This window comes from Coffea eugenioides, chromosome 11 (genome assembly GCF_003713205.1).
Source record: "Coffea eugenioides isolate CCC68of chromosome 11, Ceug_1.0, whole genome shotgun sequence".
In the NCBI taxonomy this organism is placed as follows: domain Eukaryota; kingdom Viridiplantae; phylum Streptophyta; class Magnoliopsida; order Gentianales; family Rubiaceae; genus Coffea; species Coffea eugenioides.
In genome coordinates, this window is record NC_040045.1 from 35224036 (window position 1) to 35246830 (window position 22795).

The 22795-nt window shown below is 33.7% G+C and overlaps 2 protein-coding genes, 1 long non-coding RNA gene and 1 pseudogene across 5 annotated transcripts; 3 read left to right on the forward strand and 1 right to left on the reverse strand.

The window, feature by feature from the left end:
• Positions 1-721: 721 nt before the first annotated feature.
• On the forward strand, positions 722-4937 carry LOC113752403 (probable L-gulonolactone oxidase 6). Its single transcript, XM_027296516.1, has 4 exons — positions 722-1402; positions 3085-3340; positions 3465-3566; positions 4225-4937. The coding sequence occupies exons 1-4, from the start codon at positions 722-724 to the stop codon at positions 4935-4937; spliced, it is 1752 nt and encodes a 583-aa protein (XP_027152317.1).
• Positions 4938-4986: 49 nt separating this feature from the next.
• LOC113752404 (probable truncated L-gulonolactone oxidase 7, mitochondrial) lies at positions 4987-12719 on the forward strand. The gene is given in 4 exon segments (XM_027296517.1): positions 4987-5005; positions 12109-12221; positions 12223-12331; positions 12334-12719. Coding segments are annotated over 4 exon segments (627 nt in total).
• A 4603-nt stretch (positions 12720-17322) lies between these two features.
• Positions 17323-18975, reverse strand: LOC113753931. 3 transcript variants are annotated; one of them, XR_003465105.1, is made up of 4 exons: positions 18546-18975; positions 17896-18167; positions 17648-17810; positions 17323-17546 (listed from the first exon to the last, which is right to left on the reverse strand). It is a non-coding gene; the product is annotated as an uncharacterized LOC113753931 (long non-coding RNA). The 3 variants fall into 3 exon arrangements; XR_003465104.1 differs by having other exon boundaries at positions 17323-17491; positions 17896-18148; positions 18546-18974; XR_003465103.1 differs by having other exon boundaries at positions 17896-18148; positions 18546-18974.
• Positions 18976-21770: 2795 nt separating this feature from the next.
• Positions 21771-22795, forward strand: part of LOC113752405 — a 9389-nt pseudogene continuing 8364 nt past the window's right edge.

Sequence of the window (22795 nt, forward strand, 5' to 3'; positions counted from 1 at the left end):
GTGCTGAGTTTGCTGCCGTACTGAATCAGAACGACAGGTATAGAATGAAAACAAACCCATGTGAGAGGTGCATTTGGCGGATGATTTTTTTTTATACAAATATTCTAAGAAATTAGCCTTTGTTTGCCTCCTTTTACTGTTTTATTCTAAGTTTTTTAATGGCAAATCCCGTATGCATGGAAGGGATGTTAACCCAAATTTTATTCTAAGTAAATCTAACAAATCTGCCAAACCCACCATCATAAGGTAGCATTTTTTTGCTTAAATAAAATCTAAATTAGCTTGAATTGAACAATAACAGGCAAAATCAAGCCATGTTTCAGCACGATTTCCAAGCTAGTCGTGGAGATGAAATCACCCTCAAAATACGCTATGGCTCACAACCCTAAATAATGGCATGATTGGAAGCCTCAACCATAGAAGCACCATGTGTTTTACAGACAAATTCGAATCCATAAAGATCTCACATCAAATTTCAAAAACTAAAAAACAATTAGTATTAATTTCCATGCTTCCTAAATATTGATTAAATATCAAAGTACACACGGTAATGGTCCAGCTAGCAGCTCAACTTCTTGAAGTCAAACTTTCATTACAGCTCTTTCATCTTCTCCAGCTGGTCATACAAGGGAAGTTATTTTGTCAAATCTTTCCATGTCCATCACTATCTCAATCTTTAGCAAAAGAAAAATTACAAAACTTTATGTCAACTTTCAAAACCATGCCCAAGATACATTCTGAAAAAGGGTTGATTACACTAACATTTGGGATTTGCTTAACAATCTCCTTGGTGGGATGTAGCCCTCCTGAAGAGCATATAAAATGTTCATCAGGAAATACTGATTGCACAATCTCCAATGCTTACGGATCATTTCCTGATCGAAGCATTTGTCGTGCAGCTGAGGCAGTCTACCCGAGATCAGAAGAAGAGCTCATTGCAATAGTTGCAAATGCAACAATGCTGAAGAGGAAGATGAAAGTGGTAACCACAACATCCCATAGTGTTCCTAAACTCACCTGTCCAGACGGCGAAAATGGGCTCGTTATTAGCACCAAGTACCTCAATCGACTAGTGAACATCGACAAATCAGCCATGACTATAGTGGTTGAACCTGGGGTGATGTTAAGGAAGTTGATTGATGAGAGCACCATGGCTGGACTAGCCATACCTTATGTTCCATACTGGTGGGGTTTGACAATAGGTGGACTTTTGAGCACGGGTGCACATGGCAGCACATTGTGGGGTTTGGGACCTGCTGTTCATGACTATGTTATTCAGCTTAGGATTCTGACACCCTCAGGAGCTGGTGAGGGTTATGCAAAAGTTCATACGCTCAAAACTGGCGATGCTGAGCTTAATGCAGCTAGAGTCTCACTTGGAGTTCTTGGAGTCATTTCACAGGTAGATAAATTTTGCCTAGATGTATCATGCATGGGCTGCCTTTTCCTTTCCCTTTTATTTGGAATTCTATGTCTTTACTGAGCCGTTTATGGTACAATATTGAGCTGTTTCGATCCATGGTGGTAATGTATGGTTGCATATTGAGCTTAATATAGATGGAGCAATTTGGGCTTGATCATTAGTTATCCTTTGACCTAACTTCCCACTTTTCTTTCTGGATTCGGCACAACTGCGAAAGCCATTGAGTTAAATTAAGAGGTAAATAAAGGGGGGGGAAAAAAGGAGCTCATCAGTTTCATGTCCTTGGAGGATAGGAACAACTCTTGCTCAACCATAATTACAAATAATATATTAATTATTTGGAAAGATATATTTGTATACATAACCATTAATAGAAGACTCAATTTCATTTTACAAATATAGATCATGTCAAAAATTTAAAAGTATTTTATTTAAGCAATACAACAAGCTTTTAAGGAAATAGCATTGTTTTTTTATTAATATGATTCTGACTAAAAAATAAAATAGTTGTTTTCTATAGGACTGATATCACACTATTACAACATTTCTAGTTTGAAGCTTGAAAGCATTAATTATACAATAAGAAAGTGAACATGTATAATTAAAGGGCACGTAAAAGTTTTAGTTTGACAGTGAAATATCTGCACATTTATGAAGAGGTTCGAGATTCAAACCTTGCTAAAAATACATATTGTAGCCAAAAAACACGGTTCACTGGGTCACGCAAAACTCGGCTAAGCTTTCGATCAAACCAACAGGTCAGATGAACTTGATTAAATTCCTCCGTATCCGATTAAATGTTTGGCCTAGTGGCTGATTCATCAAGCCTAATGGGGCAATCATCAGATTAAATGCTGGGCCTAGTGGCTGGTTCAACAAGTCTAGTGAGTCAATCGCCGGACTGGTTTGGCTTTATTAAACTACGCTCTCAACCCTTGCTTTACCTAAGACCTGACAAAGGTTTCGGATCAACTAATATAACTGGATGTGACTACCTCTGGATTTATAGGAGTAGATTTACTCCCATCACACATCAATCAGATGTTGGACTAGGATCCTGAACTGCATGCTTATGTTATTATCTGAATCTAGAGATTATCAGACAAACACTCGGAAGAGAGATGAGTTGAGTGGTTTAGGAGAGAAAGTGTAAGTGAGATGTTTTCTGGATCAAACCCTCTCACTTATATACTAGATTATATCTATGAACTCAGATTTTAACGTGAGTTTTACTTGGCAGACATTTAAGCTTTCTTTGGTGCTTTAATCACAGCATAAATCTTTAGTTCATGCCGAATTATATCCAAGAACTCAGATTTTTAACGAAAGTAGGAGAAAATTACGTTCATGTATGCCCGAAAACTAATTAGTTCTTGGAGCTACAAGGTGATATTGTTAATATTTAAGATACTCGAACATGTATGTACGCAGCACTGCTTTGGCTCCAATTCTTTAAGTAGCAAAAATGATTAGGCTGATTAGTAACATTTTGATGAATTCACTTTTAATTTGTCAATATGGACAAATATATACACATAATTTGTCTCTTGGTAGGCCAGCTTTGTCGGAAGGTACAATCACGTAAAATCATGACTGGTCAGTATTTTCCGACAAAATTTCATTAGGCAACTACATGCCTAAAACAAGAATACGATTGGTAGGTGACGCTTCAACTGCAACCATTGTTCAAGAGGTCTATCACGTACGAAGAAAAAAGTGACTCAGAGCTGGAAGATCAAGTGTCTACATTTGGCAAACAACACGAGTTTGCAGACTTCAATTGGTACCCAAGTCAACATAAGGTGGTTTATCGAATTGATGATAGAGTGCCCTCCAGCACTCCTGGAAACGGTGTTTTTGATTCCACAGGAGTTCGCCCTGCTGCTTCTCTTGCTCTGGCAACTTTAAGAGGCACAGGTTGGTTTGGTCTAAGATTGTCCACACACAAAAATAAATAAATAAATAAAAATAAAAATGCAAGTATAGTTTAATGGCTTCAATGAACACTTCCTTGTTTTTTTTTTTTTTTTTGGTTGCATAGAGGATAGTCAAGAATTCACAGGTTACGCAGAAGGGAAATGCGCAAGTGCAGTAGCAAGCACGTCCTTGTTTGAAACAACTGCATTTGGATTGACAAATGATGGTATTTCTTCTTGACCATTTCGACTTCTTTTTTTTCCCTATTTTCAACTTTACTTTGCGTGTTGAATAATTTTCCTGACCTTAAATAATTTCTTAAGCATTTATTGTACTAAAATTATAATCGTTAAGACTGGAGGAATTTATGTTTTTTGAAGAATGAAAGATTTAAAAGGTGCAAAACTACTTGAATATAGCTTAAAAAAAAAAAGAGAAGAGAATGCAATTAGTCTAAATTGAAACTGTAAACTATATTTAAACGAAGAGTTAATAAGACGTGAACCACTGTGTTGCTTGGTTAAGAAAAAAAAAATCTAAAATTATAACCTATCAACAATTTGCATATGTTGGCAAAAGCATTACTTAAGTAAGAGGTAAGGTTATCTTGCTCTCTTTGTACTTATCTTTTACTTAATTAAATTTGTAAGAGTTTATGCCAAGCCCTCCAACATTAGAACGTGAATTTCACAAAATTTCACAATAAATTAAAAAAAGTTAGGAATATTTTCCTATCCTTTGAGCCGAAAAAGATCTGAATTGACAATATTAATGTACATATAAAGCAGAAGGGTACGCATAAATCAGTTGGGCGTCCATGTTTTACAAGGTAATATGTATTCGGAACTTTTTCTTGGTTGGACATTAATGCCTAACTCTCACAGGTATCCTGTTTGAGGGCTACCCTGTGGTAGGGTATAACAATCGCATGCAGTCAGCTGGTTCCTGCCTTTATAGCCTAGAAGATAATTTATTAACAGTTTGTCCTTGGGACCCTAGAGTTGACGGTCTATTCTTTTTCTCAAGTGGGATCAGCATTAGCTTGTCCAAAGCTAAGGATTTCATTCGAGATGTAAAACAACTTGTTGCTTTGCAGCCTAATGGTTTATGTGGTCTTGACCTTTATAATGGTATCCTGATCAGATATGTTACTGCTTCAAGTGCTTACTTGGGGAAAGAAGAAGACTCTTTAGACATTGATATCACTTACTACAGAAGCAAGGACCCAATGGCCCCAAGAATATATGAAGACATACTTGAAGAGATAGAGCAAATGGCAGTGTTTAAGTATGGAGGACTGCCACATTGGGGTAAAAATAGGAATTTGGCTTTCCTTAATGTGATTAAGAAGTACAAGAATGCTAAGGAGTTTTTGAAGGTCAAACAACTATATGATCCTTTAGCGTTGTTCTCCAGCGAGTGGTCAGACCAAATTCTCGGACTAAAAGATGGAATTACCATAGTAAAGGAGGGTTGTGCATTAGAAGGATTGTGCATATGTTCAGAGGACATCCATTGTGCCCCAAAGAAGGGATACTTTTGTCGAACAGGAAAAGTTTACAAAGATGCGAGGGTTTGTGTTCACTTGACATCCTAAAAATGTATATCGTGTTTATCTCCAATTAAATGTAATGCTTGTTAAAAATATGTCTAGAATTATTCATGGTACTTTTGAACTTCACCTGTTGGAATTATGCAACTTCTCTGCAGATTTTTAGTACTAGAACAAATGAATTAGCTGTCGCATAAATCTGCTGTTAGGAATAGTTTCACATTCGGTATCTTTTGTCTAGTTTAAATGTCTTAAATTATAAGCATCTTTTATTGAGATTTATTAGCAAAAATTATGTTAATTGATTTCTTGAATAGAGAGTTTATGAATGAAGAATATAAGATTTTTCTAGTTCTTCAATATAAGACTTTATAAAAAACTATTTTTTTGTAGCACTAACTACAAATGTTGTTTCAAGTTTATACCTCAAATTTCAATAAAGTGGTATCAGAGCTAAAAAAATGATATATCAAAGTCTGAAAAAATTCAGGAAGATATCATTGATAAGTTAGGATGTATCAAATTGATTACTGATATTTATCAAGAGTATAATGTTGTTATTTTTGGATGTACAAGCTTTGATAGTTATGACAAAGTGTTTGTAGAACTGCTTGTACAGAGTTTACAAGGTTTTTCAATGTGTCTTATAACAATCATTTTATTTATTGCAAGTCTTCTATTCAAGTTCAAATGTCATAGAAAGGTGTTACCTTCAAAGAGGTTATTTGAATACATTAAAAATGTCATCAATTATTTTGGAAGGTTTTTTAATGTGTCTTATAACAATCATTTTTTTTTATTACAAGTCTTCTATTCAAGTTCAAATATCATAGAAAGGTGTTACCTTCAAAGAGGTTATTTCAAAGAGGTTATTGGAATACATTAAAAATAGCATCAATTATTTTGGAATTTGGTCCAAGAAGCCGAAAGAAGTAGGTCTTGCAAAGCTAATCATCAGCTTGCCGAATCCAAAACAAGGTTTGAAGATTTTAGAAGACAATTCAAAACCTGTAGTCAAAGTAGAAAGAAAGAGTGTTGGATTATTAAATAAATTTAGTTGTTAGTGGTAGTTTCATATTTAGTGCCTTTTGACTAGTTCAATGTTTTGAATTATAAGTATCTTTTGTTGAAATTTGCTTTCAAAACTTATGTTAGTTTGCTTTTTGTACGCTCTATAAATAAAGAGCTCATGAATGAAAAAGTTAAGATATTTTCCAATCTTTTAATATAAGACTTTATAAGAAGCCTTTGCAAAAGCTAATTTTTTTTGCAACACAAACTACAATTGTTATTTCTTAGGTTATACTCTAAATTCCAACATCATCCTTATTAAAAGATAGAATTTTTGCTCATAATTTTTTTTTTTGGGCGACTTCAAATTTATTCCAAAGCAACGGAAACATACATTAAAATAAAGCAGATCCACAAAGGTGGCATCAGTCAGAACAAAGCAACCTGGACAAATAACATCTAGCCCACAATGTTATTGCCAAACTTTAACAAGAGCAATCTTGAAAATGACAAACGAATTCTCAACCAACAAACTATAAATTTTTTTTCTCAACAAATTTTTTTTTTTTTTTACTTTTAATGAGAATAAGAAGCTTTTTTCAAACAACTGGGGAACTTTCACATCACTATTCTCTAAAAATAAGATAATAAGTGATCATGGTATGTCTATCATGTTTAGCTGTTGAGAAGTGATTCCAAAGCATGCTATATTTTAGTAAATGTGTATTTTCAACATTCGAATCATCAAAATAAAAGAAAGATTTCTAGTGATATTAAGCCAAAAGAAGGTTGCCTATCCCATTGATGGAGTCCCCATCAATACCCCGGCAAATGGTGTTTTTGCATTTATCGGACTTGGGGTCTGTTCGATAACATAAAAAAGTGCTGAATCTGAATTTTTTCAGACATTCAGATGTTATGAGTATTTGATAAATGAAAATCTATTTGCTGAACTTGTTAAGCAGTAATGAACTTATGTGTAATTTTTTCAGCACAAGAATCCTAACTGAATGCTTAATTCTGATAAGAATCAATAGAATTATTTCAACTACCTTATCTTGTCTACCAGATCTACCATTATTTGTTAATTATGTTCAAAATTCTTATCTAATTAAACAACCTAATATTCTCTATCTAACGATTTTTAGTTTCTCTTTTCTCCTTTTTTAATGACTTTCACATCTTCTCCATACTCCTCATATAATATATTTCATCTTTTATATTAATTTGATTTAAAAATAAATATTGTCATTTTCATACCTAACAATTTTAAACTAATTAAATCATAGATTCTATTTCTTTTTTGAATAAAATGATATAAGGGCAAAATTGTCAAATTAAACTTATTAAGTATTCAACTATAAATATTTATCAAACAGTATAAATAGGTTTAGCATTAAAATTCAGACATTCATATATATTTTTCAGTACTTAAAATTCAGCAAATTAATTGTTTCAGTATTCAGATTTCAGAATTCAGACTTCAGAATTTAGATTCAGTTTTATCAAATGGAACCTTAGTCCTGTATCTTCACTGGTTATAGCGGTTTCAAAAGCCATAGGTTTGTCTATAAATACCCTCAAAAACCACCTCAACACTGGTTATGATCAGCTTTAAGTTGATTGGTTCTGAATAAAGGAGATCCATAAATACAAAGGTCATACCCTAAAGGGAATGCACTACCAGATCATTAGGCAGATACATACTTATCAAGGCTTGATACGGCTGGGTTGACTTACAATGGTAGTTCTTGTTGGCTTGTCAAACCAGCAAAAATAAAAGTTCATACTCTAAAAATATGAATTCAAGTGTAGTGGTGAGTAGGGTCGTATCCATATGAATTGGGTGATTTATTTCTTTGTGAAAAATGGGGGATTAGGAGAAATTAACTAAATAACTCACTTGAATAAAAATAAAGACAGTATCACAAAATTAAATAAAACTAAACCAAGAATAGGGAACACTCTAGTCGAAGGTCTAATTTCCGCTTTGGTTCATTTAACTGATCATCGATGCAAAGGTGAAATCACTTATTCATAAATAAATTGGTTATGGTTGTCAACACGCTCTGACAACCTGCTTCTCCTTACTGTTTCGATAACCACAACACGCTCTGTGGCTATTTCTCTTGCCAATTAAGCAACCCTAAACAAGCTCTTAGGATTTAACCTATTGACAGCATTAATAATTAGAAAAGCTACCAATTCTAACCAACAAACACACACGCTCAGTTCATTTAAGTTAGACTATATATTCCCGTGACATAAATTCGAAAGTCGTAAGCGTTGATCAATAGAAGACATACCCACATTATTAACCCTCCTGTGAATGAAATCCTGTCTATCACCAAATTGTTGAGTATAGTTAATTAGCCATAAACTAACTCCAGAATGAGGGAAAAATAAAAATAAAAATAATTCAAAGAAAATAAATCAATAAGGCACCAGTACCCGGCAACGACGCCAAAATTTGTTGGCTTGTCAAAACAGCAAAAATAAAAGTTCCTACTCTAAAAATATGATTTCGAGTGTAGCGGTGAGTGGGGTCATATCCATAGGGATTGGGTGATTTATTTCTTTGTGAAAAATGGGGGATTAGGAGAAATTAACTAAATAACTCACTTGAATAAAAATAAATACAGTATCACAAAATTAAATAAAACTAAACCAAGAGTAGGCAACACTCTAGTCGAAGGTCTAATTTTCACTTTAGTTCATTTAACTGATCATCGATGCAAAGGTGAAATCATTTATTCATAAATAAACTGGTTATGGTTGTCAACACGCTCTGACAACCTGTCTCTCCTTCTGTTTCGATAACCACAACACGCTCTGTGGCTATTTCTCTTACTAATTAAGCAACCCTAAACAAACTCTTAGGATTTAACATATTGACAGCATTAATAATTAGAAAAGCTACCAATTCTAACTAACAAACACACACGCTCGGTTCATTTAAGTTAGACTATATATTCCCGTGACATAAATTTGAAAGTCGTAAGCGTTGATCAATAGAAGACATACCCACATTATTAACCCTCCTGTGAATGAAATCCTGTCTATCACCAAATTGTTGAGTATAGTTAGCCATAAACTAACTCCAGAATGAGGGAAAAATAAAAATAAAAATAATTCAAAGAAAATAAATCAATAAGGCACTAGCCCCCGACAACGGCGCCAAAATTTGTTGGCTTGTCAAACCAGCAAAAATAAAAGTTCCTATTCTAAAAATATGAATTCGAGTGTAGCGGTGAGTAGGGTCGTATCCACAAGGATTGGGTGATTTATTTCTTTGTGAAAAATGGGGGATTAGTAGAAATTAACTAAATAACTCACTTGAATAAAAATAAAGACAGTATCACAAAATTAAATAAAACTAAACCAAGAATAGGCAACACTCTAGTCGAAGGTCTAATTTCCACTTTGGTTCATTTAACTGATCATCGATGCAAAGGTGAAATCACTTATTCATAAATAAACTGGTTATGGTTGTCAACACGCTCTGACAACTTGCCTCTCCTTACTGTTTTGATAACCACAACATGCTCTGTGGCTATTTCTCTTGCCAATTAAGCAACCCTAAACAAGCTCTTAGGATTTAACCTATTGACAGCATTAATAATTAGAAAAGCTACCAATTATAACCAACAAACACACACGCTTGGTTCATTTAAGTTAGACTATATATTCCCGTGACATAAATTCGAAAGTCTCTTTTACAATCAAATTATATCACTCGCCACAAATACTAAAACCATCAAACAATTACGGATTTGATATTTCAGATGGCAATAGACTATTTCGACAATTAAATATTGATCAGGTATTTAACTGTAGAAAATAATCATAATCATGAATGAACAGAGAATATATAAATACTCATAAATAAATGAAACAAACAAATCAAATTAGATCTCACAGTATTGTCGAACCAAAGATTCAATTATCCTTCAACTAGAAAAGAAACTAGCCGCTCCTCCCGGTAGATTCGCGGCCACAAAATGCTAGGGTTTATTGTAGAGAAAAAGAGGAAAAAAGAATCAGAGATAGAGAAAAGAATGAGAGCCCAAGTCTGTTTTCTCCCCTATTAATAAGGACGGGATCCCCTTTTCCTTATAAGACTCCTACTTAAACTAAACTAACCAACCAAGACCTATCAATTGGTTTCCAAAATAAATTACATCAAGTGATAACCCCTCAAGATCTCCACTTTCGTGACTAATATGTAAAACCATGGGCTGCAACTGGCTTCTTGATCAATTGACAAATTGATCTCATGTCCTACGAACTCTTGATTGCCTTGTCAAATAAGACGTGGGCACGCTTAACAGACTGGAGTCTTCTGGACATAAATCTTTAGAAGCACCACTTTGCGTTTGACAGAGCGTGGGCACGCTTAACAAGATGTCTTCTGGAAAGTCGACTTTTAATGCGTCTTTTACTTCATTCTCACCAACAATCCCTAAAAGCAACACCAAAATTCAAATATGAGTGAAATATATCGATTAACGCCATATTTTAGCAAAATAAAGGGAAAAATATTCACCAATTATATGCACAATTAGCCACTTAACAGTTCTTCTCCAAATCTAAATGGTTTTGTAGTTTTTGCATGTTGAAGAAAATCACATTCTTTACCCACCCCCTAACAGAAATTTTTTTTTAAAAATATAAGAAGAATAAAAGCATAATTGATCTGGTCGTATTAACATATCCATGTAATGGTAATATCTCCTTTTAACTGTTTGTTAGTACTAGTTTTAAAGTTTACCTTTATCACACTAAATCATGGCATCACAGGTTGAGTTCTATCTAATTAAATTAATTCTTGTAACTCTTACAATTTTTGTATAAATTCATATAATTTAAGTGTAAATTTTAATTTGTCGATTCATAGTCTATCACACCAAATTTATATGAATTTACACCAAAATAGTACTCTCCGTCCCATTGTTAATTTTATTTTTTCACTTTTTGGTTGTCTCAAAATGTGAGTCAATTCGAAAAAAGTCAAACCACTCAGATTTTTCTCTTTTGGTTTATGCCTCTCACTTAAAAAAAACAAGATTCTATCCAATTACACTAAAGAATTGTGGAGGGCCCACCATATCACATTTCTTTCCTAACTCCCGTAACATTAGAACTTAAACCTGTGTTTTCAAACTCGGACCGGACCGGCCGGTCCGACCGGTTGAACCGGGAACCGGTCAAGTGTCCGGTCTGAGTTGGTCATCAGAACCGGGAGATTTAAAACCCGGTCAACTCCAGTAAAAAACCGGGTTTGACCGGTACAGAACCGGAAAAACCGGTCCAACAGGAGATTTTGTAAAAAAAGTTCAAACTTTTTTAATATTATGTTTTGACCCCCTAAATTGTGAAAACTTATTAATATACCTCAAATATTTCATACTTTATAAATATTGTCCTAAAATTTGATGTTATTTTTCAATTAAATCCATAATTTTAATTCTAAACTTGTTAATGTTTATTAAATAATATAAATTGTTACTTGATTGTTCTAATTTCTTTGTATTTTCTTGTTAAATATATTTGAAACATCAAATATATATAAATATACCTTTATTAATATCAATATGTTATTGGATATTTTATATACAATAATTTAATTTTTAAATAATTTTTATTTATGACGTCATCCGGTTCGACCCCTATCGACCCCCGGTCGAACCCATTGACCCCTGACCCCTGACCTCAGCCGAGTCGATATCCGGTCCGGTTCTGAAAACATAGACTTAAACTCCTTACATTTTCGTTTTCTTTTCTTTTCTTGCATTTCAAATCTTTGGTTTTATTCAATTTTTTCTTTCCATGCTTTTTTTTTTCGCTTTTCTTTCCTCTTTCCAAGCTACACAAGATTTGCGGATGCAATCACACTTTTGTTATTGGTCTTTCTATCTCATTTTTTAACAAAAGAATGCATTTCTTACAATAGTGCAAATCAATCTTTAAGGGAAGTTTTCTTGTGATGTAAGGGAAGTTTTCTTACAAGAATGCATTTCTTACAATAGAGCAAATCAATTTGAAGTCAAACTTTCATTAGAGCTCTTCATCTTCTCCAGTCATATAAGGGAAGTTATGTTTTTCAAATATTTCCAGGTCTATCACTATCTCATTTCTTAGCAAAAGAAAAATTACAAATTCCATGTCAACTTTCAAAGCCATGCCCAAGATGCATTCTGAGAAGGGGTTGGATTATTAACAGCTTGCTCCTGGGACCCTAGAGTTAACGGTCCATACTTTTTCTCAACTGCAATCAGCATTAGCCTGTCCAATGCTAAGGATTTCATTCAAGATGTGAAAAAAACTTGTTGCTTTGCAGCCTAATGGCTTATGTGGTGTTGACCTTTATATTGGTTTCCTGGCTAGATATGTTACTCGTTCAAGTGCTTACTTGGGGAAGGAAGAAGATACCCAATGGCCCCAAGAATTTATGAAGATATTCTTGAAGAGATAGAGCAGATGGCACTGTTTAAATATGGAGGATTGCCTCATTGGGATAAAAATAGGGACTTGGCTTTCCTTAATGTGATTAACAAGTACAAGAATGCTGGAGAGTTTTTGAAGGTCAAAAAACTATATGATCCTCTGGCGTTGTTCTCCAATGAGTGGTCAGACCAAATTCTTGGACTGAAAGATGGAGTTCCCATAGTAAAGGAGGGTTGTGCACTAGAAGGGTTATGTATATGCTCGGAGGACAGCCATTGTGCCCCAAAGAAGGGATACTTTTGCCGACCAGGAAAAGTTTACGAGGATGCAAGGGTTTGTACTCGGGTTCGTACTCATTTGTCATCCTAAATATTTAGATCATTTGCCAGTTAAATGTATTTTACATTACAAGTGAGTCTAGAATAATTGGCAGGTCCTTCCAACTTTATGCTTGATATTTTTGGGTATGTTTGAGGATCTTGCTCTCCAAAAAGAAAGAAAATGTTTGTGCATGTTTTTTCCAACAATAACTTTTGTATTGCTATAGTTATAATTTTGTGTGAAAGCATATGAGAATTGAGAAGTTATGGGAAAGCAAGCTATACATGGTATACGGGATGTTTATCATAAGTTGAGGAACAGACCAATATAGCATATATTTTTAAAAAAATGTTTGGATGAAAAATAATTATCTACTCAAGGTAGCAATAATTAAAAGGCAAATTATATTGACACTCCTAAAATAATTCTAAAGTAATGGAGTGTCTGAGATTTTTTAGGAGCACTAGTATTATTTGCCTTATTATTAAAATTATGTTTAATAAAGAACGATTTCTATTCATATCGAGTGTCTAGTTTCGTACAATAAAGTTAACATAATTTCTTATTTTCACTTATTTCATTTGCACATAAAAGCTTCATTAGTGGGAAATATTAATGACACACCATATAGGTTTTAAACCTTTTTTTTGTTTTATTTTGTGTTCTTTTCCATGATCTAAAAATTGCTTATCATGGAATGAGCATTCCTAGTTTTTCTTGAGAAATAGGAGAATAAACATCAGCCAAATGTTCATCCTATATTTTGGTGGGATAAGCCTTTAGTTATGGATGACTCCACTGTACTAATTTTGCTGATAAGTTAAACGTTTTTTTTTTTTTTTTGTGTGTTAATGTAATTTAAGACACTTTTGTGGAGAGTGTAATTGAAAATATGGCCTATAGTCACTCTAGGAGCATTAAAAATATTCCTAAATATTAAAAAAATATTCCTTGTAAAATTTTTCAACCAGAGTCACCTGATTAAGGAAAATTTCACTAATGCCATATACAGCATATCTCTAGGCATGTCAATTGAGCCTAATGGGTTGGGTTCTGAAATAGCCAAGTTTAGACTTAGTAAGAAACATAACAACTAGTTTCAGGTTTAATCGATTTGCGTTTTGACATATTATGGCTCAAACTCGGCCCTTTTATTTCATTGGGCTTCAAAGGTCCAAAATGAGCTTGTCAAAATTCAACAATTTCTCATTTATATTTTTCTAAAAATATAAGATATTAATTAAATAAAATCAAGGTTTATGATTTTAAGAACAAGATTTATCATAATTACTATTACACATTTTTTTACATAATAGTTTTTTTTCTAATGGCAACCCTCATACAGGAGAGGAATGCCGACCCTTTATTTATTCATGCCAATAAAATTAAAAATTACAAGAATTTGAGGGTGGTCGAACCTGATCTCAAATAATAAAATGAAGATTAAATAAGGAGTACTACTCCCTTACAATTTGTTTACATAAATAAGGACACGACCTAAGTTCAAGATTAACGGAGTCACGAACTATCATTGGAAGATCCGCCACTGAAGTAAACATAGCATCCGATCCCAAATTCAGTCTTGAAAGAGTGTCTACCGTTGCATTAGCTTCACAAAAAAGTCATGAACCAAATCTGCGTTTAAAGAAGAGAGGAAGAGCCTAATTCTCCTCAATATATTGCACAAAGGCCACTTAGTCAAAGAACCAGCTTTAACTATAAAGTGACCAACACTTGCAAGTCCACCTCAACTTGCCTCTCGTGCAACGGATGATCCACGTAAGAGTTCTAGGCCAGCCAACGAAGACAGGGCCTTGGCAATTATAACATCAACTTCACCAAACTCCTCATGGAATGCAGAAGACAACTCTCTCATCAGATGATCTCAAAACCCCTGTTGCCAGACCATTCCTAACACTTGCATTCATATTAAGCTTCATAGAATTAGCTAATGGAAAATCCCACCAAACAGGAAAAACTTTAATCTTCTGTGGAGTTGCAGTCATGAACCGCGCCCAAGATTCCTCCCTATCTCCCAAAAAGTGCTGCAACCTAAGCTTCCCGGCCCATAATAGTTTACTTCTAGATAATGAGTAATTATTTACATATATTAATTTTAGTTGATAAACATTTATATATAACTTTTTACATTAAACATATAAATATATGAGTCAACCTTATATCGGCTAAGTTTGGAGCGGTTCATTCTCAACCTGTTATAATATCAAGCCTATTTTTTTAGTCCACACCCATGACCCAACCCTATGCATGCATAATGCTAATCTAACACCTTATTTATAGAGGTGGGAAGGGGAGGATGGGTTAGGATTGGGTCAATTCGGACCCTCGTAACAATCCTACGTATCTTATTACTTTTACGTAATGGTCTTTCCAAAATTAATTAAGTACGAAATCTTGGACGACCCGTCTAAGTATTTTATTGTATGTTGGTGTCTTTTTCATGAATCAACTCAAAGGTTAATTTAAAAATTGTCTAGATCCCGAAGAATTTTCTCGATATATTATTTCTTATTAATAGGAACATCAGCTTTAAGTAAAATCAACTTAAGAATGGAACGTAGCCCACGGATAAGGTCTTTGGCTCTGTGATTTTCACTGACTCCCTTTCCCCATCCCCCTAACCTTCTTTAAAACTTGACGTTTGCGCTTAAAAGAAACAAAAGACTTGACTTTTGCTCTCGATTGCTAACACAATTCTAAGTCAAGTATGAATTGCTAGGCTGCTTGCATTGACCGTTAATGCCCTACCAACCTTCTATGATAAAGAATCGCTCTTGGGGGTGAAAAATCATGCATCGGGACAAAACGGTGTCCCGGTTTTTACGAGTTCTGGGTATTGTCGGATACTGCATGGCAGCTGAGAATCAATGGTCAGTTTCGTTACGCCAGATTCAACTAATATATAAATCATATTTCTAGATAAAACTTGGATTAATGTTACAACCATGAAGAATGCTGACTTTTAACTAATCTTAATGATTCATGATCAGCTCGATCATAGTTTTGGTACCAGATTCAATTGATAAATTTGGTACCATTGAGCCTTTGACTCGCAAGATTAAATTGCCCTTTTTTTTTTAATGATTAGAGATATGTACTACTTCTCAATTGGCAGACGCCTAGTTTCATGTACTACTACTTTTCAAAACTGAAACAATTAATTAAAGGGAGCTTCTTTGATTGGTATATATATATGCCTTACGTAGCATATCAAGTGGCAGAAAATAGTTGCCACCACATGACTAAATTGCAGGGAAATATAGAAAGACCTCTGCTGCATGCGATTACGTGTTCCGCTTATTCATGCAAAGCTCTAGACCAGCTTGTTGTAACATTTTCGTATAGAATCATCAGGATCCCATTCTAATGGGAAAGAAAAAGTTATTTGTGCATTACTTGTTCAACTACCTTTCCAACTTCTGACCCTACACAGCCATTAATGTCATCGCTCATATTTGCGGTGTTCGAAGTGAATTTACAAGTGAAAAATGAGAAAATTTACATCATCTACTCTACTTTGAAAAATGGCTAAGATGAAATGTTGTCATGATCACGTATTAGATTTGCTTAAAAACTTGTTTGCTTGGCTCTGCACCTCATAGGGTGGCATAAAATGTTCAAATAATTTAGCCTAAGGGTACGTTTGGTTCTACAGAATTGGAATTGAATTAGAATTAAAATTCTATAGAATTTGAATTCTATGAATTGGAAATCCAAATCCTTGCAATTCTTTCGTTTGGAAAATGCATAGAATTGATACGGAATTTATTTGAAATTCCAAATTCTTTGTTTGGATGAGAGAAGAATTCATTAGGAATTAGAATTGTTTTCATGAAACATTTGCTTACATAAAATTTTTGTTTTTTTCTTTTTTTTATATAATAATTTCTTTTTTCTTACATTTAGCTAATTTTTACTAAAAATTTAAAGGAAAAAACCAATTTGTACCTTTAATAATTTACTTTTTCTTGCATTTAGCTAATTGTTACTCAAGCTTTAATGAAAAATGCAAATTACTTCCTTTTTTGGCAAAATATCAGCCAAAACCCCGAAGCTAGCTAAGACATTCAGGCAAAATTATAACCAACAATGACAATATAAATAGAAAATATTGCAACAATGATAATATAAATCGACACCTGCATATCAAGAACAGAATACTTGTGATAAATTGCTTGCTTAAACAACCATCATAGATATAGAGGTTATATACACTGTAGTGGAAAAGTAGCCCTCATTTCTGGCTACTTTAACATTGAAATGGTTTGTTAGCAATCGAAACTTTTGGCCTCTGGAAGCAACACCAGTCCTAGCCATTAGTAGTCTCTTGGCATCTGAAAAAAGCAAACATTGATACAGCCAAATATTGATATAATCCATGACTACTATAATGAAAAAAGCAAATTACTTCCTTTTTTGCAAAATACCAGCCAAAACCTTGATAAGCCCCAAGAGCAACAACCAGCTGAGACATTCAGGCAAAACCACAACCAACAATGACAACATAAATAGAAAATATTGCAACACAAATTCACGATTCTTTAGAAGAATGCATTCTCACTAAAAGTTTAATAAATGTATTCTCGCTAAAAGAAATAGAAAAATGTATTCTTGCTAAAAGCCTAAAACAAGCCAAAGAGAAAGGTAGCCCTTTTGAATTGTAATAGTCCTTTCTAGCTTCAAAGGTAAGACAAGAATTCAACCAATTGTGGATTTCAAAAACACAAAACAAACGAACCAAGCCATCAACTTCAACATTGAAACACCAAGGCACCACCACTTTCCTCCTCCTTGCAGACCTACGCAGGCCATCAGTTCACAATGTTTCCATGCCAGGTAAGGGTGACTGTAAAACTGCATAAGCTCAATGCTAAATTAAGACCATTTTCCTTTGACAAATAATACTTGAATAAGGACACAACGACCATTTTGCTTTAGCTGTAAAGCAAATGTACCATTTTCACAAGAAATGAAGCACCTGCCTCTAGCTTTTCCTCTTGCTTCTTAATATCATTCTCATCTAATATTCAGCGCCTTCCAAGAAATTTGACGGGGTCACTAATTTGCTACAACAAGTATACAATAATCTCACCTCCTTTAAAGAACAAGACACTGCACCTGGTGTGAAAAGTTAACAAAATAAGGAAGTAGAATTAATAGGCTTAATCATGGGAAATTGCAGTTATATCCAAGGCTTACTTACAGATGTTACTCTACAAGCAGTTAGTTTAAGTTCTTGTTCAAGTAGACCAGGCTCTGCTTCATTTAATTGGAGAAAACCTCTCTCCACTACCCTGTAATAAATTCAATCGTGGGATTATTTGTAAAAGTCATTACCGTTTATAACATACCTCGTCGCTAATTTTATCATACACCAAGTGCTACACAGCTACTGTTACAGGACTTTTATCAGATTTTGCATGGACATCCGACTGCAATAATGCTTTCTGCACTTTCTGCACAGAGTTCCAAGTGCTACACAGGTCACAGACAAAACTTAGTTGATTTTTCCCAAAGGTAGCAGTAGTATTATTAGTTTACTTCTAATCAAAGTTGATTTTTCCAAAAGCGTCAGGATCAATAAAAAATGTCCAAGTTCCTAATAAGTACTCTCAAATCCTCAGGCATTATCCTGAATGGGTTCCAAGTCAAACTTTGACTAATTAACTAAAACTCAAACAAACAAGAAAATGGAAACCAAAGACCAACTTGTTCTTTTGTTCTCATAACATCGTAAATTATAAGCTTAAAATAATAATAATAATAACCGCATAGAATCAATCACTACCACAAATTATCAAGAAAAATACCTTAAAAAAACAATGTTAATAGAAAAAAAAATTATTAAGTTACCTTTATAAACTCTAATTCTATCTGAAAAATCTGGAATAGTAGGGAGTAAATTGCACAGGCATGCCGTATTGGTTAAAGTATCGGTCAATCCTGGAGTAAACCGTACAAGTGCGGTATTTATTGTTTGCAACTGGGGTTTCTTGACTTGATGAAGATCTGGAACTACAAAGCAAGCGAATGAAGTTTGGAGGGGCCGAAGACGACTTCTTCTAATGTAGCTTCACTGGAAGGGAAGGAGGAGACTGACAGAAACTAATTAAAACCCCACAATTTCAACCTGAGTTATGCAATGGGCAGCGAGTGGAGCATGGAGGGGTGGAGGTGGCAGCAAAAGTGATGGGTGAAGGCAGCACAAGTGGAGGAGGCGGCGGCAGGAATGCTCCAACAGAGCATTAGATATGGCAATTGATAATGGAAAGAGAAGAGCGAGGTTTGAGTTTTTTCCATCAATTTTATAGTTGACCCATTTTTGAGATTTTACCCGTACAAGACCCGCGTGTTGACCCGATTGAGGAGTTCGGTCGTGGAATTGGAATTGGAATTCTTTGGTCCAGCCAAAGAATTGAAACCATGGAATTCGATGGATTTGGAATTGCAATTCGATTCTAATTCTACTGGAAAGATAGTACCCAAACACAAGAATTGAAATTGGGGCTCCAATTCCAATTCTACACTCCAATTCCATGGAAAACCAAACGTACCCAAAATCTATTCATAATGTATGGAATCAAGATTCCATTAGGCCATTGTAAAAAAGCATTATTTATTTAGTTTTCCAAGAAAATTACCTTTCACCCTTGAATTGAGAATTTCATTTCCAAATCTTTTTTTGTCTTTTGGAAATGCAAAAGTTTGAATTCAGAACCTCCTACTTACAATCCATTTGTCTTACCACCCAACCCTCCCCCTTATTTCCTAATCTTGTTTAATTATTTTCTAAAAGTGAAGCAAAAAATTTCTTTTTGCTTATTACTAAAAACAATCCTTTAGTTCTTCTTAAGTTTCTTAAATTATTTCTATAAATTCCTTGTCCCCTCCCGCTTCTAACCCACATTTTCCTATATATATATATATATATATATATGTGTGTGTGTGTGTGTGTGTGGTTATGTTAGTTTACTCAAACTCGACCAAATATAGTTAGTTGAGCTCAAACGAACTCATCGAACGTTATAAACTGTAGAGTAAAGTAGGGATACTAATTATCTTTTTTTGTTTCTTATCTAATTTAAGTTTACTGCTTTTTTTTTTCAATCTCCTAAGACATGTGAAGTAGGCTTTATGTTTTGAGAAATAAATTGATACTTCCTGTTGAGATTATTTGTGCATTACATGAATTAAATTCCGATAATCATGAAAATGAAATTTCTCTTATATCTTTTTTCTGGGTAAAATACCAAAAAACTCTCTATGATTTGATAAATGTTCAATTTAACTCCCTCTGATTTGGAAACCTACACTATAGCTCCCTATGGTTTCGACTAAATTGAAAATTGGACAGAATACATCAAATCTAATGGTTGTGTGTGAAATGTCAATATTGCCCCTACTATATGTGAGACGCTTTCCATTTAATTTTCAATTTAGTCGAAACCGTAGAGAGTCATAGTGTAATTTTTTAAACCAGCAGAGGGAGTTAAATTGAATATTCAACAAACCATAGGAAGTTCATTTATATAGAGACAATATGACTCCCTATGGTTTTGACTAAATTGAAAATTAAATGGAAAGCATCTCACATATAGTAGGGACAATATTGACATTTCACGTATAACCATTAAATTGAATGCTTTCTGTCCAATTTTCAATTTAGTCGAAACTATAGGGAATTATAATATAGATTTTCAAATAGGAGGGAGTTAAATTGAACATTTAACAAACTATATTAAGTTTTTTTGGTATTTTATCCTTTTTTTTTGGTCAATCAACAACATCTAAATCTACTTTATCTCTTTGCCCAATTGGACTATGGGCAAGAGATAATTTTTTGAGCATGCAACTTTAAAGACTTAAATCTGAGTTGACTCGTTGAGGATACGCAACTAGAAGGAATACGGGATTATAAATTATCCTGCCTTCCATTTTCATTACAACAGTACTTTCCTTCACTAATTCTCCATACTGAAATCATGCGCGGTCATTCCATTCTGATTGCCTCATGGGCTTTTTGTTTCCTTCCTGTCAATTAAAATCCAATGTTCCAATATTTTACTTTTACGTATGTATATTGAAGACATTAATAGAATTAAATTATACTTGCAATCAAGTAGATATGGATTGATTTATATTCCTTAGATTTTTAGCCTCCTTTTATTAATAGAATAATTCATATTTTTATAAAATAAAATAAAACTTTAGTTGATTAAATGAGTGTTTGCTTGAATTGTAAGTTCAATCGATAAATTAATAAATTATTAATTTATTACTCAATTAATACCTCTTTAAATTAATAAAATTTGTATGTTCAATTCGCTGAGTTTGGATTAGCTATTTTTGGATGTGTTTTTGAAAAGCTTTACTGTAGCAGCGTATATGAAAAACTTTTATATGAGATTTTTTTAAGTTGTTTTTGTTTCTATATTACTGTCGTATTGTATTTGAAAAACTTATTTTAAAAAAAACAGGAAAATCCAAATGGACTGATTGAATTAGTTTTCTGTTTGGAGTGATTTTTGTTTGTACTTGGCAGATGCAAGCACGTAAAGATGAAGCACTCACTGCTATTTAACTCGAAACATGTTTATCGCATGATATGTTGGATTGTGTTCAATTCAATTGTTGTTATATTTAAGTTTACATACTATCTAATTCCAAAACTGGATTCTGATTCTAGATCATTTGGTGACTATAGGATTCATATTTACTATTTTTCTGAAAGTTTTCTGCAAGGAGAGCGGAATTATACTAGCTAATAAAAGTGACACTTCACTAAATTTCTAGTATGCCAATTGTGCACACTTTTGACGTGATCAGAACTATAAATGTCTTTAGATTCACCACAAAATTATGTGCCCAACCTTCGCAGAAATTAAGCAAAAGTTGTGTGTCTTTGTATAAAATTTGGCCTTTATACAAAGTTTCCCTATGTTGAATATCTTTTACTATTTACAGATATTCTGTTAGAGGTATTAAAATTGTTAGACAACGTTTTTCTTTTCCTTTTTTCTTTATTATTTTGTCAAAGTGGGCATTGAGTACTTATTCACAGGGGAACTGAGGCAGACGATGGTTTTGTTGCGTCCTGTTGTAAATTACATATGCTATGCATCTTCATCCGTCAGCTGCCAAAGCCCGTGTTTAAGCTGTAAAAGTTGATCTTAAGCAATTCACCAGCTCTTCCATGTCATATATGATACAGCTACTACTATGCTCATATATAGTATAGCCTCTTCGTAAATGCAGCATGATATATAGATATTACCCAAGTGGCCGAAGAGAATTAAAGTTAGTGATGACTTTTAAACATATTTCAAGAAATTGCATTTAAGTCTGAAGACAATGGGAGCAAAATTTCTGTTGTGGAGCAAACAGTCACTTAATAGCACCATTGGAACTAAACTATCCTATAATTTCTAGGACAACTTGGCGGCCGTACGAATCATGCTGTTGTTATTTCTAGGACAACATGACGGCCAATTCTTATTGATTTGCAATATTTAGGGTTTCCAATTTGCATGGCCTCACAATTTCTTGTTGCTTTTACACACACACACATATATATATATATATAGGCCAAATTTTCATTGCATTTAAACTGCTATTGTTTCTCTCTCTCTTTTTTTTTTATAAAAAAATTCTAATTCCTAACAAATGTCAATTTTGTACCAAATTGAGGTTGTGAGTAAATCATATTTTTGGACCAAATTCAACTAAACAACGGTAAAAATGGAAATTCAGTTTTTTACACTCAACGTAGAGTTAAATTTTTGCTACTTTGCTCATTCAAACTTGGCCACAATGTCTATTGAGCAATCAACAAGTAATACCTACGACGGCAAATTGTTGAATAAGATATAACAAAAGTATTTTAATTCCAACAATTTCTTGTGTAATTTAAGGCACTGCTTCTTTAGGACGAGGAAAATATACACACATGTTACACTAGATAATCTATTATGCACAAAAGAAAGTTATTATTTTCAATGAAAGTTTTTGCCTATTAAGGATGTAAAAAATATAGTAAAACATCCATAGATCTACTGTTTCTTCAGATTGATTTGTTGCACTAAAACGGATAGGATGCTGATTGC

Excerpts from the sequence above, each read along its gene's own strand:
- LOC113752403 (XM_027296516.1), top strand. The coding sequence starts at position 722 with ATGCCCAAGATACATTCTGAAAAAGGGTTGATTACACTAACATTTGGG. Across the intron at positions 3,341-3,464 it reads GGCAACTTTAAGAGGCACAG|AGGATAGTCAAGAATTCACA; the intron begins GTTGGTTTGGTC and ends TTGGTTGCATAG. Across the intron at positions 3,567-4,224 it reads ATTTGGATTGACAAATGATG|GTATCCTGTTTGAGGGCTAC; the intron begins GTATTTCTTCTT and ends TAACTCTCACAG.